General features: G+C 35.3%; 1 protein-coding gene across 3 annotated transcripts in view; it reads left to right on the forward strand.

Annotated features, from left to right (window-relative positions):
* LOC149072936 (nuclear pore complex protein Nup133-like) overlaps positions 1-16,884 on the forward strand; it is a 335,975-nt gene that overhangs the window by 224,280 nt on the left and 94,811 nt on the right. For all 3 annotated transcript variants that reach the window (XM_089246206.1, XM_089246208.1, XM_089246207.1), the window contains exons 24-25: positions 6,977-7,181; positions 14,582-14,715. In XM_089246206.1, coding sequence (XP_089102332.1) covers positions 6,977-7,181; positions 14,582-14,715 — 339 coding nt within the window. The remainder of the gene's footprint in view (positions 1-6,976; positions 7,182-14,581; positions 14,716-16,884) is intronic.

Here is a 16,884-nt window from a genome sequence, read left to right on the forward strand (position 1 = left end):
ATATATGTATATATATATACACACACAGTGAGTATATGTTCTTTGTCCCTTCGTCCCCCCCCCCCCTGAAAAAAGTTGAAATGACAGTCCTGGTTTACTATTTCATTCAGTGGCGTCAGAGCCAGGGGTGCTCAAGCACCCATGGTTATTTGTGGCATGGATCCGAGCACCCCAGAATTGATTCACAAATTAAACTTTCCGATATAAAACTAAAGATGATCACCCACAGTTTTGATAAAATTCCAACGCCCTAATTTCATTATAAGTTCAAAATAATAACAATTTAAATAAAGAAATAGTGTATTTACCTGTGAAATGAAATTCTGTCAAAATTTCATTATATCCTTTCAACTGATAATTTATTTATATACTCTGGATTGCTTTTCAATAAGAGTCCAAACTCGTATAGCGAAAATATGAAGGAATGCTAAAGGCAGTGTCTAGTTTCTTCAACAAAAGTTGGCGGCGACTAGCATGCCAGTCGCCAAGTGACTGAGTCGCATTTGATATTTCGTCGCCAAAATGCTAATTTCCTCGTGTGAGGGCGTCTAGAGCGATATACGTACTGGTATTCAGGAAACGGTTTCTCTTATCAGTTGCCAAACTTTAGTTCTCCGTGTGAGGAGGGCTTAAGTGTGTAAATTGGTAAGCAATTATTTTTAAGTGGGGGGGGGGGGGGTATTCAGAAAAATCATTTCACGCAAGGCCCACATTTTCACATGAACCCACGGCTTGGGAACATCAATTGCCGGGAGGCCTTGTGACAATTTGATCTTGTTAACATTTTTGAATGAGTAAGTATGCAAATTAAGTAAGGTAAGTAATGTAGGCAGGTATTTATAGCTAAGTGGGGGAGGGGCCTCAGAAAAATTTGTTTTACCCAGAGGCCTATGAGATGCTGTTGAGACGTCTCTGGGCTCTACGGTACTTGATAGAAATACAACAAAATTTGAATCCAAATACTGAGCATTGACACAAGTTCTTGTTTGCAATTAACTTAGTTTCTCTGTTTTTGTGTCACCCTTGGGTCACAACTAGAAACTAAAATTTACCCTGTTACTTATGGAAATCTGTATCCACTTTGGCGCCCCCTCACAATTTTTAACGTAAAAGTAAACTCTGTACTCTTCTTTGTCCAGAGCCTGTGCACCAGAAACCCTCCCTGTCCACAATTAGTTGCAGCGCTGGTCAATCTTTCAATAAAGATATTCAAATCTACAATTAAATGCTCTTAAAGTTTTAGAATTTTCTACCAGATATTTGATGCTAGGGGAAAGATTTAAATTAAAAAAGTACTACTTTATCATTTTTTGTGGTGCCTCTTTTCTCAATGCCCTAAGCATGTGCTTATTTTGCTTAATGGTTAATCCGGCCCTCCCTAGTGGTGGTTGGGTAAATGCGACTTTCTGTGGTTTTTGAATTTCATGTCCGCTATTCCGTGGAAAAAACATGAATACCCATATCCACACATCGCGATTTGAAGATGGTACCAACTAATGATTTTATACTTTATAAATCCACCATTAACAAAAATTGTTTATAAAATGTAGACACGTTTCCCACCCCCCTGGTATATTCACATATTGCTTATCTTTCCATTCTGAGTTTTTTTATTTTAAAGAAATATACAATTTTGAAATTAGATGATTCTAAGTCACCCTGTAAACGTACTAACTTGATGTCGTTCACTGCATGCCAGAAGCATGAATGTACGAATTTTCCTTTTTTTTTATCATCTGTTTAGATGCCTTATTTTGCTATCTAAGTTGTGCCTGAACCTGGAATGTGTATCCCTATTGAAACACACATTACAAATCATTTTAGGAAAATAACTTCCAGTGTAACATGGGTAGAGTAAACATTCAAACATGATTTTCCAAATTCTTTTTTTGCAAGGACATTACACATTTATGATTCTTCTTGAGTTCATTTCCAGTCCAATGACTTACAGCAGAGTAATATCAGTGGATAATATGTTTATTTCTTGGATAAAGTGCACAAGATAAGCCAGATAATAGATTATGATAATAAGTGCTAATAAAAATAGCCAGACTATATTCTATTGAACCTCCTATCTCTCCAATACACAATCAACTACTGATCTATGGTTCTACTATAAAAAAGGAAAATTTTCCCTGAAACCCCTAGGCTTACACTGATTAGAGGATAATGAGTGATTTCACATAATTGCTAATTTACATATACTGATGACACTTTCTAAAGTCTCAAACAAACTAAAATTATAAACAAATAGAATATATACAGTCAAACCTCGTTAGTGCGTCACCCGGTTAACACGTCACTCCGCTTACCGGATCACTTTTTGCAAGTCCCAATTGTCCTCAGGCAGGAATTGGTACAGCTATGGCTTACTCCGTTTAACGAGTCACTCCGCTTATCAAGTCATATTTTTGCTCTCCCAAGAGTGACTCATTAACGAGGTTTGACTGTACTTCATTTGGCAAAAATACATAAATATATAATTCTTTTAATCTAACAATTCTGGCATGGCAGAGCCAATATAATGATTATTGTACACATAGAATTTGGAATTACATTGTATGATACACGGTAATTAGCTCAGCTGAATTGAGACATTTTTCAGTTTTGACATATTTTTAAACAAAAACGATTCTTATTTTAAAGGTTTTATTTTGGAGAATTTTTCGCAATCCCCCTAGTTTATTGATACTACCCCCTCTGGGGTCTCGACCCATGGTTTGCATGCCACTGTTCAAGACAACAAATAATGCCCTTAGCAAGGAAAAAGTGTGAGTTAAATGTTGTGCTGTTAGTTAGTGTTGTGTCAAAGTTGTGACACTTTGAAAAGTGTGGAGTTGATATATTTTGTTAACCCTTAACACTAGAAAGACGCACTGGGTCTCTGTGACCCTGGGCATTCTTGCTGTGCCTATATCTAAATAAAGAATATACTGAAAACCTAAAAATTTCTCTACTTTTCTTGAATTATGTTATTATTGCACACCAAAGCTTTTTCATTATATTTCTTGTCAATCAACATACAAACGGATATACCTAAAAAGACAGAATGGGGGTCACACTTGAACCTCCCATGTATTTCAGTGCATATTCACTGTATAATACTACCAATATTGTCACAATTGATTTTGTAAGTTCAAAATTCTTCTGATAGTTTGTGCATCTAATACGGTGTAATCCACATTCATGAGGCTTTTTTACCTTCATTCTTATCTGCAGATGTCAGTCAGCAAGTGTCTCAGCGTATGTTGTCAAGTGTTTTTGTCATTTTGCCCGGCAACTTTTTTGCTTTGCAAAATAGAGGTATCCATGTGATTATATATGATTGCTGTAGAAATCGAAAATAGATGCAGATTCACTGAAGAGGAAATTTGTCAGAAGTTGACAAAGCCTGTGTTAGACAAATCCCCAGAAGAAGTGGTGCTGATGATCAGAATTCGGAGGAGAATGAAAATTACCCCAGGCAATACATTTGTGAAGCATTGATGATGAATGTGTAAATCAGAATGAAATTGTACCTCAATTCCTCAGCTGATGCAAAATGAAATGCTACTAGAAACAATAAACACAAACCATGTATAAGCCACCAATGAAAACCTTGTCTCACACCAAATGCTTTCCATAAATATCCGAGATTTCAATAATATCCTGTGTAGCGATTGCAGATTGAAGTATATAGAATGTCCTGGGACCTTCCTTGTCAACAGGATGTCAAGGAATCCAAAATATCTTGTGGAAACCTATTGCTTACAGATATTGATTCTACATTACTGGAATTATGTGAATTTTTCAAATCTAAATCGATACACTTGATTGAAACCCATTGCAAAGAACAGTCATGTGCTTCCAACTGTGAAAAAAATAAATCAAGATCATATTCATTGATTCTATTCAAAAATTATTGTCCTTTTAGCACTGAAATCCTATCAAGAATATTGAAAATCCAAATCCTAATCTCGAGTTTCCTATACACTGACGCATGTCAAAAGAGATAGTTTGCATAGAATGCTTTAAGAAATAAATAATAAAATTATATTAAATTTTTTTACCCAATAATACTTATGACTCTATTCTGTCATAAAAATATTATACCATGCTCTAAAATAATAAAATGTTCAAAAATTTCCAAAAAAGAGTTGTGGGGCCACACTGACCCCTGCAGGTCTTTCTAGGTATATTCCTGACCCATATTTCTAGTGTTGAGCAGTTTTTTAAATTTTCCTGATCCGCATTACAAAACTGCCACCTTTGAAGCTGTGAAACCTTTGCGAATTGCCATGTATTTCAAGAATTTTTTCAGATTGTGAGGCGATAACTGCTTTTCCCCCCAACAAGAAAATTTACTCTGCCCATCACTTTTATTTCCCTCACTATGATACAAAAACGTGTGTGGAAGAGATACTTCTTTTTTTTTGCGAATTTTTTTTTTTTGTATTTTACTGAAGCGTGTATTTCTTCATTTTTCTTGCTGCTCCTTATGAAAACTTGAACAAGAGCTGACTCTGCCCATTGGCAGTTGATTGGTTGGAGGGGGGGATGGAAAACATATTTTATAGTAAAAACAGCTTCATTGCATTTTTAGATGATGAAATATCTTGGGGTGACAAATAAAGTGAATCAAGTTTGATGCAATATCTCGGTGGCAAAAATAAAGCAGATAAAGTTTGAGGAGATATCTCAGGATTGCTGCTATAAGGGGTTAATGGTATTCTTCACTAGTTCACGAAGCTATTGGTATTGCTGTTATAAATTGTGAATCCTTGAAATTGGTAGCCTTTGAATTTTCTTGACTGTCATTGTACTTTCTCCTGTAACACTGTGAAGGATCCTGATTATTTACCATAGCATAGAAAATTGTGTAGCTTCAGGTATTTAATAACTGTTTTATCTCAGAGGGATTGATTATGCTAGGAAGAAGTAGATGTTATTAGGCTATTGACATGGCGATAGTTTGTATTGAAGTATTGAATTGATTTACTGAATTGACTGGTAAAATGTTTTCATCTAGTACAATTGGACATGCAAACATTTGCAACATATTTGAGTTGGCCCCAAGAGAGTTGGTACAATAACTTATTGAGTTGGGAGAACAGGGTGCCGGTATAAAAAGTATTTTTTATTTTAATAACTGTACAACTCCTTGCAACATGAATGACATGTTTGAGTTCTATATGCTATTTGGATATTTTTTCTAATTGCAAGTATGCCTTTAGGATCAACAGTTCGACAGTAAAATGCAGCAAGGGGAATTAAGTAATTATACTGTGTATTTGCTGGTAGGCTTCATTTGTTGCGTTGAATATCATGTGCAGAGTCAATTTTATTAGAATAATTATCTGCTGTTGTCTTAGGTATAATATTGTGCTTTTTTCTTCAATTCACCCTTTCTTAAATTTTGTCAATGTTTTTTTCTTTCCTTTTTTTAAATGACTTCTGCACTCAAAAGATATGAAATCAATTTACTCCACAAAACTTGTGCGAATAGGAAGTTTGATCGTTCCATAATTTTTCTTACAAAACTGAGAAGCGAAAGTCAACTGAACTCGTATTCAGTGAGCTAGAACTTCATTTTAAAACTGTAGGATTTATTACCTGAACCAGGCACATACAAGAAATCTTTCAATCTTTGAAGGTTTCCAAAATATTCATGACAAAAAATTTTGAAACAACTGTTATATTGTCAAACTAAAAGTTGTCATGATGAGGTGATTATGCTAAATTGTTTTGCCCTAAAAATTTCAGGCAATGAAAACTGAATTATATCTCAAAATATAAACATAATTAGTAAATTTTTTTCATCATTTAAAAGAAAAATGAATATTTTCGATTATTCTCCAATTTTTGCATCCCGGAGAATATTCTCACCTCACATCTGTAATGTTGAAACATTAACAACAATACTTTTTCATGGTCCACAAAGTATCATTATATCAAGATTTCACCATATAGGCTATATTTTTGGAAGGAAAATAAGGCCTTTAAGTTTCTTGCACTATTATTATTTTTTAATTGCATCAATCTTTACTGACTGGCTATTGCATAACAAGTTTGTATGCACATGTGGACAGAACAGGAGAGTTCGAGAGAAGGCATTTCATCTGACTGAAAGAATCAGTGATCAGATTGATGTATCATTTACATTTATTGCAGTGCAACATTCATGCCTAATTGAAAGAAATATGGTGACAAGCTCACGATCTAGGCTGAGTGCACAGCATGAAAATAGAGCAAACAACAAGTATCTAATTTTTTTTTCCAACCGAGCACACAACTCAGGTTTATCGCCATAGGCAATTTACTACCTAGCGAGTTGTGCTGGAATTGTAAGGGTGTGTACCTAACAGTCTGAGTGCGTATCTAGTGTTGTGTATGATTTTTCAGTGCTGCCATCTATATCTGAGAAGTGAAGTGAGTGATGTGTAGTGACTGAATATTTGTACTGTTTGTAGGACTGCTGCTCTCTGTGGCGAGACTTTTTAACGGGGAGATCGGCTCGCATTTGCGCTCGAAGTTAAGAACCACAGAAAACCAACTTCAGCCGACCACCACTGTGGCGACAGTGGAGTATCTAATATTGGGGCAAGAAAAAAATCTGAAGGAAAAAAAACAGGGAATTGGTAAAATTGATCTTGTGAAGGGGCCCTGAGGTTATTTTTGCACTGGTGCTCGAGTCTGGTAATAGATCTACAATAATAACAATTGATTTTAAAACCAATTTACCAGATAATTCAAATGAGTGGAGATGGATTTTGAATTCTACACACTTTTACACTGGTCAGTATAATTTATGATTCTATTTTACTGTTTCATACTATTTGTGAAGCTATGCAGTTTTCTAAATTGACCTTGTGCATTATGATATATGACATTCGAAATGAGTGATATAACATTCAACAATTGATGTACAATATTGGGAAATTCATTGTAATTGAGTATTATAAAATATGAAATATATACACTTGAATTTATCTTATAGGCAAATTCGGCATTGGAAGTGATCAATAAAAATAGATTCTATGATCATCCAAAAAAAGAAATCACATTGATCCAAACAATTAAACTTATTGACATCATTTTGAGTGAAGATATGTGTGCGGTAGAATCAGCAAAAAGGACTGACCAATTTCAAGCTGTAGAAAGAAGATTTACCAAAGAAAGAAAAAGATTGCTTAGTAAGCTTGGTAAGGGGAAATTTTTTTTTATCAAATACAGAGGGTAAAATTTGTTGAAGTTTTTATTTTAGAACATTTTATGGTGATAAAAAAAAGTAATTTGTTCATGAAGTGGACCTTATTATTGTAATATCAGAGAAAATATGCATCAAATCTATACACATTGTACACACATTCAATTCTCATGAGTTGAATATGTGTTTAAGTCTAAGTTTTGTCTTTTCATCAGAATCTTCAAGATTATTTTAGTGTTGGGTGCGGTAGCCCAGGTCAATAAGATACTCGCCTAAAGTACCAAAGGATTTTTGATTTTATCAGGGCATAGTGACCCTCCAACAAATGTTGGAGGTATGCTGCTATAAATTCTAAGCATTTATGCTGCTCCCAGCCTGCTTTTAATAAGTACTTAAAGAAAATTTTAGGTGCCAATACCAATTTTTTAGTCACCATGGCGACCTGGCACTTTTCTAGCCTTGGTCTATCCTGTCATAATATGTATGTCCATATGTTTATGTATATTTTGTTGATACTCTCATTCAAAAATTAGAATAGATCCTGGGCTCCCCCACTCATCCTACTTTTCCTACTTTTGGTAAAATGTCCTACTTTCTAATTTTGGTCTTTTTCTACCAAATCCTATCAACAAAATTTCTGTAAGTGGTTTTTAATTGAGCAGGGAATCATCTGTAGAGCCCGGAAGTTTAGGCACTAAAAATGGTCGAAATAGGCCTGGCAACACCAATTTCTTTATCTTCTAGATCACTAATTTGTGTTTAAATAGGACTGGAAGGGGTGAGACTTTCTGATGGTAATTAGTACCGAGAGAGTTGGAGAATTTTAAAAAGAGCAATTCTTTTGTTCTGAATGCTCAAAGTATCCAAATTTTATAGATTATGGCCTCTGAAATTCACTAATAAACTTAAAAATATGTTAAAATATAAGCATTTATCAGGGCTGTCATTTCAACTTTTTCCACGGGGCAAGGAACATGTACTCAATGTATGTGTGTGTATATATATAAAAAATTTATATATTTTTAACAATATAAAAATATTTGTATATATACATATACCATTTCAAGTGTATTTTCAAACGCTGGGGGCCCTCACCTCCACCCCAACTGACGGGCCTGGCATTTATGGCAGGAAAACTTCAAAAAAGGTATTTTTACCATAAAAGTTTGAAAATAGGCAAAAAAGGCATTTATGTGTATGGCATTTTGCCTGAACTTCAGAGCTCTAATCATCAATATATTGCCAAATATTACAAATGTTGTAGATTACAATTAATGATTCTGCCAAAGTTTGCTAATTGTATGTTTTTCAGGTTATTTGGAGGTTTATGTGGATCATTTGGGTTGTTAATTTGCTTAGTTTAAGGGTTCAACAAGTAGAGTAGTCATTAAAAACTTCTGTCTGGATGAAAAAAATAACTTTGTGCTTACTACTTCATGGTCTTGGACAGTAACTAACATTTATCATTTAAAATTATAGTTTGGTGATAGGTGAAACAACAGTTTGCATTATACAAAGCAGTTGGATATATATACCTATTTTACGTTTGGTGATTCTGATGCTACCAGATAGCATTCAATTGTCTTCTGTATTTTTAAGGCCTGAAGAGGCCTCATGAAAAACAATATTTATAATGCTCAGCAAAGAGAAATGAAAGTGCTCAATTTGCCAAGAATGATTACACTGGTATTGATCAGTGAGATGTAAACAAATCCCTTTAAAAAAAAGGATGGACAGTGCAGTAAAACCATCCAGTTCACCTTGATCTATTTACATCAGATCTTGTAATTTGCACCTTTTGCACTGTGCTTTTGAGAGTAGTGCCATTCTTAAAAATCGTACGTCTTCATAATTTTCTGTGCATTGTCGAAGAGAGTTGGCAGGCTGGACTGTGGAAGACAAAATATATATATTGTAAGGAACGACAGAAAAGAATTTTCTGTGGTTGCTGATAAATTGTTACGGCCAAAAATTGTTTTTGTTACCAAGCCATTCTTGTCATTTTGCTTTGGCTCGAGTCAATCTTACAGGATATTGAAATAGTGCTATAAAAAATTAATTGATGAACTTCCTTAAAATGAAATAAATTTTAGGATTTTTTTTTTTTATTATGCTCGTGATTATGTTGTCTTGGAGGGGGGGGGGTACCATTCCCTGTCTTACTTTTTGGTCCTGCTTTTTTGTACTTTTTCTCATTTTTGAGTGGGAGGCCTGTAGATCTATCTTGATAATTTCTTATGTCCAGCAGTTTGATATTTTTTGAAGTGAAACTTCTATAGCGAAGAGATTTTTGTTAGAAACTATGATAGCTGTGTAGGACCATACACCTTGTATCCATTACAGAATGGGCAAACAATGTGGATCAATGTGGATGAATGTTTCTTACACGTCTCAGGATACAACACTTTTTTGTAAAAATAGATCAGATAGGAAAGGGGGTCAAGTCTTGATTTACCTGAAATCGTGTTTGAAGCCTATAGAGTCTAACGTACAGAAAAGTGATATGGGTTGAAGGTGAAAACAAAAAGTGTCATATAAGCTTATTGTAGGAGTTTGCTATAACCCACCGAATCCGGATCCAAACTATATCTCCAAGCTTCTTGAAGAAATTTCATACATGTGTAAACATAAGAGGGTAGTAATATTAGGGAATTTTAATTATACCGGTATTGACTGGGAGAACCGATCAGCTAGGAATCAGTATGAGAGAGATTTTCTTGAGTTCGTGCTCAACAGTTTTTTGTATCAGCTGGTATCATCAGAAGCTACTATGAGTAGGAGTACTTCAATTTTGGACTTGTTTCTTACTAGTTCTGTTCTAATCTTGTTTAACATGTTTCGGTTGGGGAAAACTTGTTTTCTAGTTATCATATGGTTATTAACTTTTTTGTAGCTTTTTCACAAACAAATACAAATACAACACCACAACAGGCAAAATGCCCATAACAAATATGGATGTCATATATTCCAAAAATAAAGCAACCCAATTAAAAATATAATTAGAAACATTATAAACAATATATACACATGATAAAATATTATACAATGCCCATAAAGAATACTTATGGTTGTCTTATTCTAAGTATGAATAGCTTCTCGATTTACCCCAACATGTTTATCATACTTCTTTTTAAACATGTCAATTGTGTTACAGTTTACTACCTATAAGTTATTCCATTTATTGACAACCCTATTAGAGAAAAATTCCCTGCGACACCATAACCTTGCATTGTCCCTTACCAATCGATACTGGTGTCCCCTTGTAAAAGCAGTGGATTGGCGGTGTACTAAAAGTTCATGGTCCATTCTATCCATCTGATTGAAAATTTTGAACACTTCTATCATATCTCCTCGACATCTGCGTTCATCCAATGTAAACATATTCAAAAAATGAAGTCTCTCTCCATAACTCAAGCCCTGTGTGCCGACAAGGACACGCGTAGCTCTTCTCTGCACCCCTTCAACCAATTCTATGTCCCTCTGTAGATATGGTCTCCAAAACCTTACAGCATACTCCAGTCCAGGACGAACTAAACCTCAAAAAAGCGGAAGAATGACTTTAGGAGAACGAGAAGAGGCCTTCTTGAAAATGAGACTAAGCATTCTATTTGTTTTTTTTGACCACCGCTGAACAATGTTCAGAAAACCTAAGCCGCTCGTCAATGAGAATTCCCAAATCGGTGACCCTAGTTGCATTCGGGATAGTGACACCATTCAACTCGTAAGAGAACCGTGGGTTGATCGAACCAAAATGAGCTACCATGCACTTATCAACCTCTGTATTTGTATACGTTGTTTATAATGTTTTTAATTACATTTTTAATTGGGTTGCTTTATTTTTGAAATATATGACATCCATATTTGTTATGGGCATCTTTTTCTCAGCCACTTCGTTGGGCATTTTGCCTGTTGTGGTGGTGTATTTGTATTTATAACGTCATGCTCCATTCATTTGCCCATGCTGCAATCCTGTTTAAGTTGGTCTGGAGCAACTCCCTATCGCTTTGATTCCCGATTACCCCCGTTAGCTTCACATCATCTGCGAATTTGCTAGTTATCCCTTCGATACCCTGATCGATATCCCATCAATACTGAACAATGAAAGACTAGTTCATTGTGTTTGAAGAACTAACATCTAACTTTTGAAGGAAATGCTAAAATTAGTTTTCAGAGATCTGTTGGTATTACTGGGTGTGGTAAGTCAATAGGAAGAATTCAGAACAAAACTCTCCTTTATTTTGCACAATGTCATACCATTTGTTCGTAAAATGCAGGTTTGTTCATCTTGACAGGAGAGTAGGATAGGGTTACCAACCGTCCTGTTTTAGGAGGATGTGTCTTCCTTTTTGATGTCATTTCAAAAAAAAGCGTCCTCTTACAGAAAATTCACCCTTTTGTCCTCCTTTTCAGGTTTCCAGAATTATTTGTCTTTTTTTCAGGGGAAATTTGTTTTTCTCCACTTTATATACCAGATAAATTTATTCATTGGTATTGTGTGTTTTGTTTTTCTTTTCCCTATTCACCTATAGCCATCAAAATTCCCAGAATTTTCTTTGTTCTGGCTTTTTTTAAAGGTTCTGTTTTAGAGTTGGGAAAAGTTATTGTTGTGGCTGGTGTTATTGGTCGGAATAATGGTGCCATCTATTGTTAAAATTGGGAAATATGTCATTTTAAGGATGCACGCTCAGGCATCTTCTTTTCTCAGTTTTCGAATCTGGTAACCTTAATCTAGGGTAGAGAGCAATGTAGGTATGTGTTATGGTTTCAATGACTTTTTCGCGTCAGTCTTTAATAGTGGGGGGTCAATATAAAAAGTACCCTTGTGGAATGGGGTGACAAAGTTCAAATGGAAGTCCTAAAACTTGTTTATCTTGATTTCCAGAAGGCATTCAATCTGTTCCAACATGGTGAACTCTTGAAGAGTTTATACAAGTTTGGAATTAGGGGCACCTTGCTGAATTGGATAGAATTGTGGTGTTAAGAGATACGTCACAACAGGTTAAGATGAATGTGGGAAATTTTGTGATTTAGGAAGTGTGAAAAGTGGAGTTCCTCAGGGAAGTGTCCTTGGCTTCATACTTTTTCACTTTTTCTCTCAACCTGATATACAGAAGCCATATTCTGTGGTGCAAGAATAAATTTTCTACTTTTCCTTTCTCTGCAAAGTTAACCTGAAATAGACTATATTTATATTACAAGTTTTCAAATTTATACTCTAACAATATCTTACCTCACTACAGCTACATTAAAATATGCAAATTTTATGATATTTTGTTTGCTAGTCTTTTCAAGGAATGTTAAATGCTTTTGCAGATTTGCCAACTCTCCGGATTTAGGTGGGAGACTCCAGATTTCTCATCCTTCTTCCTGCTCTCCGGATTTGTTAAAATTTCTCTGGATTTTGGCAGAGAATTAGATTTTACGTGAGCTCTCGTGTTGTTGTGATGTCAATGACTGCCGTCATTGTTAGGAAAAACCCATAGAGGACAGCTGCTGCCATTTCTATCGAGCAGCCATAAAGTCTTGGTGACCGTATTTAAGCACCTGGCAAAGACATGACTTTGTTTACGTAACGTTTATCGTCAATCATTTATCAACCTTGGTTGCCAAAATTCCTCTGTAATTGTTATTGTATTCCATTAACAGCCGTGCGGTAAACACAAGTTTTTTTCGTCAGCAGCTTTGTATTTTGAAGTTTTTTAAATTGTTTCCTCTGATTAAATATGTCTTCAGAAAGAAAATATAACTTTTAAGAGTTAATATATATATACCCAAGATTATCAATCACTAATAGCATCCACAAAAGGAAACACTTGTTATATGAACAGTATGTAGATGTGATTTCTCTATTGTGCATGGAAAGACTGACATGGAATTATATTCTGCTCAGGGGCAATACAGAACCTGCCTTGGGGGGGGGTGGGAATGGAACTTAATTGATTAAGAAAAATTTTGTTTCGAAGAAAAAATTTTTTGTGAATGTGTTTTTTTTTGGTTTTTTTTGATCGAGTCTATGAGTGCCTCAGGAGAATCTCCGAATTTCTAGATTCCAAAAGGTGGCACGTCTGCTTTCGAGACAAGCTGTTTTTCATTTTTCAGCAGAACATCTTTGTACCATTACCTTTGGGGATCAGAAAAACTTGTTAAAAGGGAGAGAGACCAATCATCATTAGTGGTTTTAGGACAGTATGACCTGTGAGAATGCATGGGGCACCATGTCATAGGAGTGGGAAAATCAATAAATAAATATTAATAATAAATGTGATCCTCACGTATTCCCTAGAGATCAGCATGATCTGACCAGGTAATTTGTTAGTGTTAGTAGACATTCATGCCTGAACCGAGATCTGAATCCAGATCTGCACAGTGAGAGGCTAGCTTCTCAACCACTTGACTTCCACGTTTCAAAAGCTGAAAAGAAAATTGATACAAACTAATTCTTCCTGGTATTATTCAAGAAACAAATGATTGTAGAGAAAAATAAGTGAATATATTTCTATTTGTGCCATTTCTCATACCATACACTGCTCAGGCTCTTTAGACAATTGTCAGTTTTAGCTATTGTTCCAGATGAGGGGCTGGATGGTGTTGAGTGCTTTATTATGCATGTATAAATTACAAATGTTTCACAAGAAATCAAATTTAAAAAGAGAATTTTTTCAAATAGCAAAAAATTCATGATAGCAATGGATATCGCCACCATGCAACAGAAGCCTCATTCAGTGCAGTTGTGTACTTGTCAGCTATGTCTCCACATTGCAGACCAAAGGAACTTAGTGATGTGAGCTCCCAGTTGAGCCCCTAGCATTCTGTTGTGCCCTCGGCACTCGGTTAGGACAGTGCAAATGCATAGGGCACCAAGTCATAGGGGTGCCAAAACAAGCTTAAAAAAATTTAATTATAAAAAATTCTTTCAAGTATTGTTCAAGAAACAAATGATTGTGGAGAAAAATAAAAGTGAGAAAAGGTAAAAGTGGACAGTGTCGAGAAAGTTTTAAAAGTTTGTGTCTTTAACAACTTTTTGGCAAGTTTCTATTATATGTATCTACACATGCATTGTAGTGTATGACTTTTATCTGTTTATACTTACACACGGTGCTTTGATTTGTTATGTACATCTAATTGTGGTACTAAAATGGCCTACCAAATAATGTATGTAATTGTTTATCATCATTTATAGTTATTTATTTATTATAATTTTCTTATTCTACTTTTTATAATGTGGTAGATAAAGGGGTAAGCTAGGAGTGGCTTACCCTTTGAAAAGTAACTATTAATTTTATTTTCCATTGTCATGTCATTTGACATGATGAATGAATGCTATGGCAACCCTTTTTTGATCATATATTGTTGTCAAGAGTAAAGATAATAAAATTTATAACATATATATTTTAGTTGATGTAGGGAAAAAGGATACAGCTCTTGCATTTGCTGAGAAATTTCATGACTTTGAAATAATCATGGAGCTTTGTGAAGATATGAAAAAGCCAGAGCTTGTGCAGAAATTCATTGTTGTGTTGAAAGAAAAGGTTAGAAAATATTGTAAATGTTATGAATCGCAGAAATCTAACAAGGTCGATATTTTTAATGCTTATTTTTCCTTAATAGGGTTTTTTCTTTGTATTTTCCTGTGTTTGAACTGTGAATTATACATTGAAAAACATTGGAATTTCTTAGCTCTGATTATATACTGCTGTATTTGTACATTTCTGCCGTATTTTATTTTTTGTTGAGAGGTTAGAAAAGAAATGATATTTCAGAAATTAATTTTTAAAAATTAAATTTCTCAGTTTCATGGGTGTCATAGACAAGAATAGAAGAATGAAAATTTTTTTCATACAAATACAATGCCACAACAGACAAAATGCCTAAAGAGGTGGCTGAGAGGAATACAAACCTAAACGCTTTATCCAACAAAGCTGAAGAAACTACCCATAAGGAAAATGTCAAATATAACCAAAATACAGCAGTTCAATATAAAAGCATTTGTTACCGAAAGGAAAAAACTGATAATACACTGTGCATAAAAAAGATTATGGTTGTCTTAATCTAAGTATGCATAGCTTCTCAATTTATCCCACTATGTTTATCGTACTTCTCTTTGTTGTGTCAAAATGAACTACCCCTGAAAGTAAGCTATTCCATTTATTATCAACCCTATTCAGGGTTTGAACTTTGCTTAATAACTCCTAAGTCATTAATTTTCATTTCCCTTTTCAAATACAAATACAAATACAACGCCACAACAGGCAAATTGCCCAACGAGATGCTGACTTAAGAACATCATGGATTCCCGAGCCATTTTTTGGAGGCCCTACCTACTACTGCTACACCACACATGCACCCCTCCCACACCCCCCCCGGAACCCCCAACGAATCGGTACATGCGGGAATGTGCGTGTACGTGTAGTGAAACCTGACGGGTTTTTTTTTTTGTTTCTCTGTAATGCTTGTTATGTGTAGTGCTGCCATCTGCCACCAGTTTTTCTAACTATGAGTGAAGTGTTATGATTGAATGGTTTATCGTTGTAGGACTGTTGCTCTCTGTGGCGAGACTTCTTAACGGGGAGATCGGCTCGCATTTGCGCCTTGAAGTTGGGAACCACAGAAAACCAACTTCAGCCGACCACCACTGTGGGGTTCGAACCCGGATCCTCGTATCACGAGTCCGTCACTATAACCACTCGACCACCACAGCGGCAAGGGTCCTTAAAATTTGGTTTGGTTGCATGAGAAGTTGATATTTTTTCATTTTGCTGTGTTGTACATTTAATACACATCCACTTTGTTGTATGGCTTTTCACTAATTTCCGAAAGTTTTTTTCACTTAATCCTGCACAGAAGAAATGAAAGGAGCCGAAACACCCGTCACATATAATTTTTTCATCATATCACTGAATGTTTTCGCTGCACGCTAGGCACAAGAATAAATTATTTTTAGAACTCATGTTGAGAGTAGAGTTGAGGTCAGCACCGTGTTTAGATTTAAACCAAGTTTTTTTTAAAAAATAGTAATGTTATAGTTAAAATGTTCGGAATATAGTAAACAGATAAAAGTCAGCACTCAAGAGCTAACTCGTGTTACTGTAACCACCACCATCTTCAGTTTTCCTATTAAAATGATTTTTTTCCCTTTCTGATGGTCCACCACTCTGATCGGTCGCCATTTAATAGGCACATATTTTCACACCTAAATATAGGAGCTATATCAGATTTGTGTTGGAGAAACTTAACAGTGTGCTTATGTGTGTGCCTAGCATTTGGCTTGCTTTGTGTTCAGTAGGTGGTGCTATCTCTAGCGCCACAACTAGATACTTTCTCAAACGGGGCAAGCACACATTTTGGCACACCCACGTAATGTAGAAGAAGCAGTTTTAAAGGGTGAATTTTTGGTGCCCTCTAGTCCAGAGCCCAGGACACTAGACCTGCCTGTCTCTCCCCTTCCCTGTTGCGGCCCTGCATCTATTCTCCAAACTGGTAATGTGTGCATTTAAAGTTTAATGCATACATATTTATGTTGTAGGCCTGTGTGATCACCATGGCAACCAGAAGTTTTTTTAAAGGAATAGCCAACTCAAAATTTTAAAACCTTACAAAATCATATTTTTAGCCGATTACCATTGTGCAATCGCAGGTTCCGAACTCGGATTTTCACCAAAAGCAAAATTTGGGGCCGGAGGTTTATTAGGAGCCTCTTC

The sequence above is a fragment of the Pholcus phalangioides genome, unplaced genomic scaffold, assembly GCF_987345545.1.
Source record: "Pholcus phalangioides strain wild (caught in Gottingen) unplaced genomic scaffold, Ppha-v1.0 ptg000017l_1, whole genome shotgun sequence".
NCBI classification, from domain to species: domain Eukaryota; kingdom Metazoa; phylum Arthropoda; class Arachnida; order Araneae; family Pholcidae; genus Pholcus; species Pholcus phalangioides.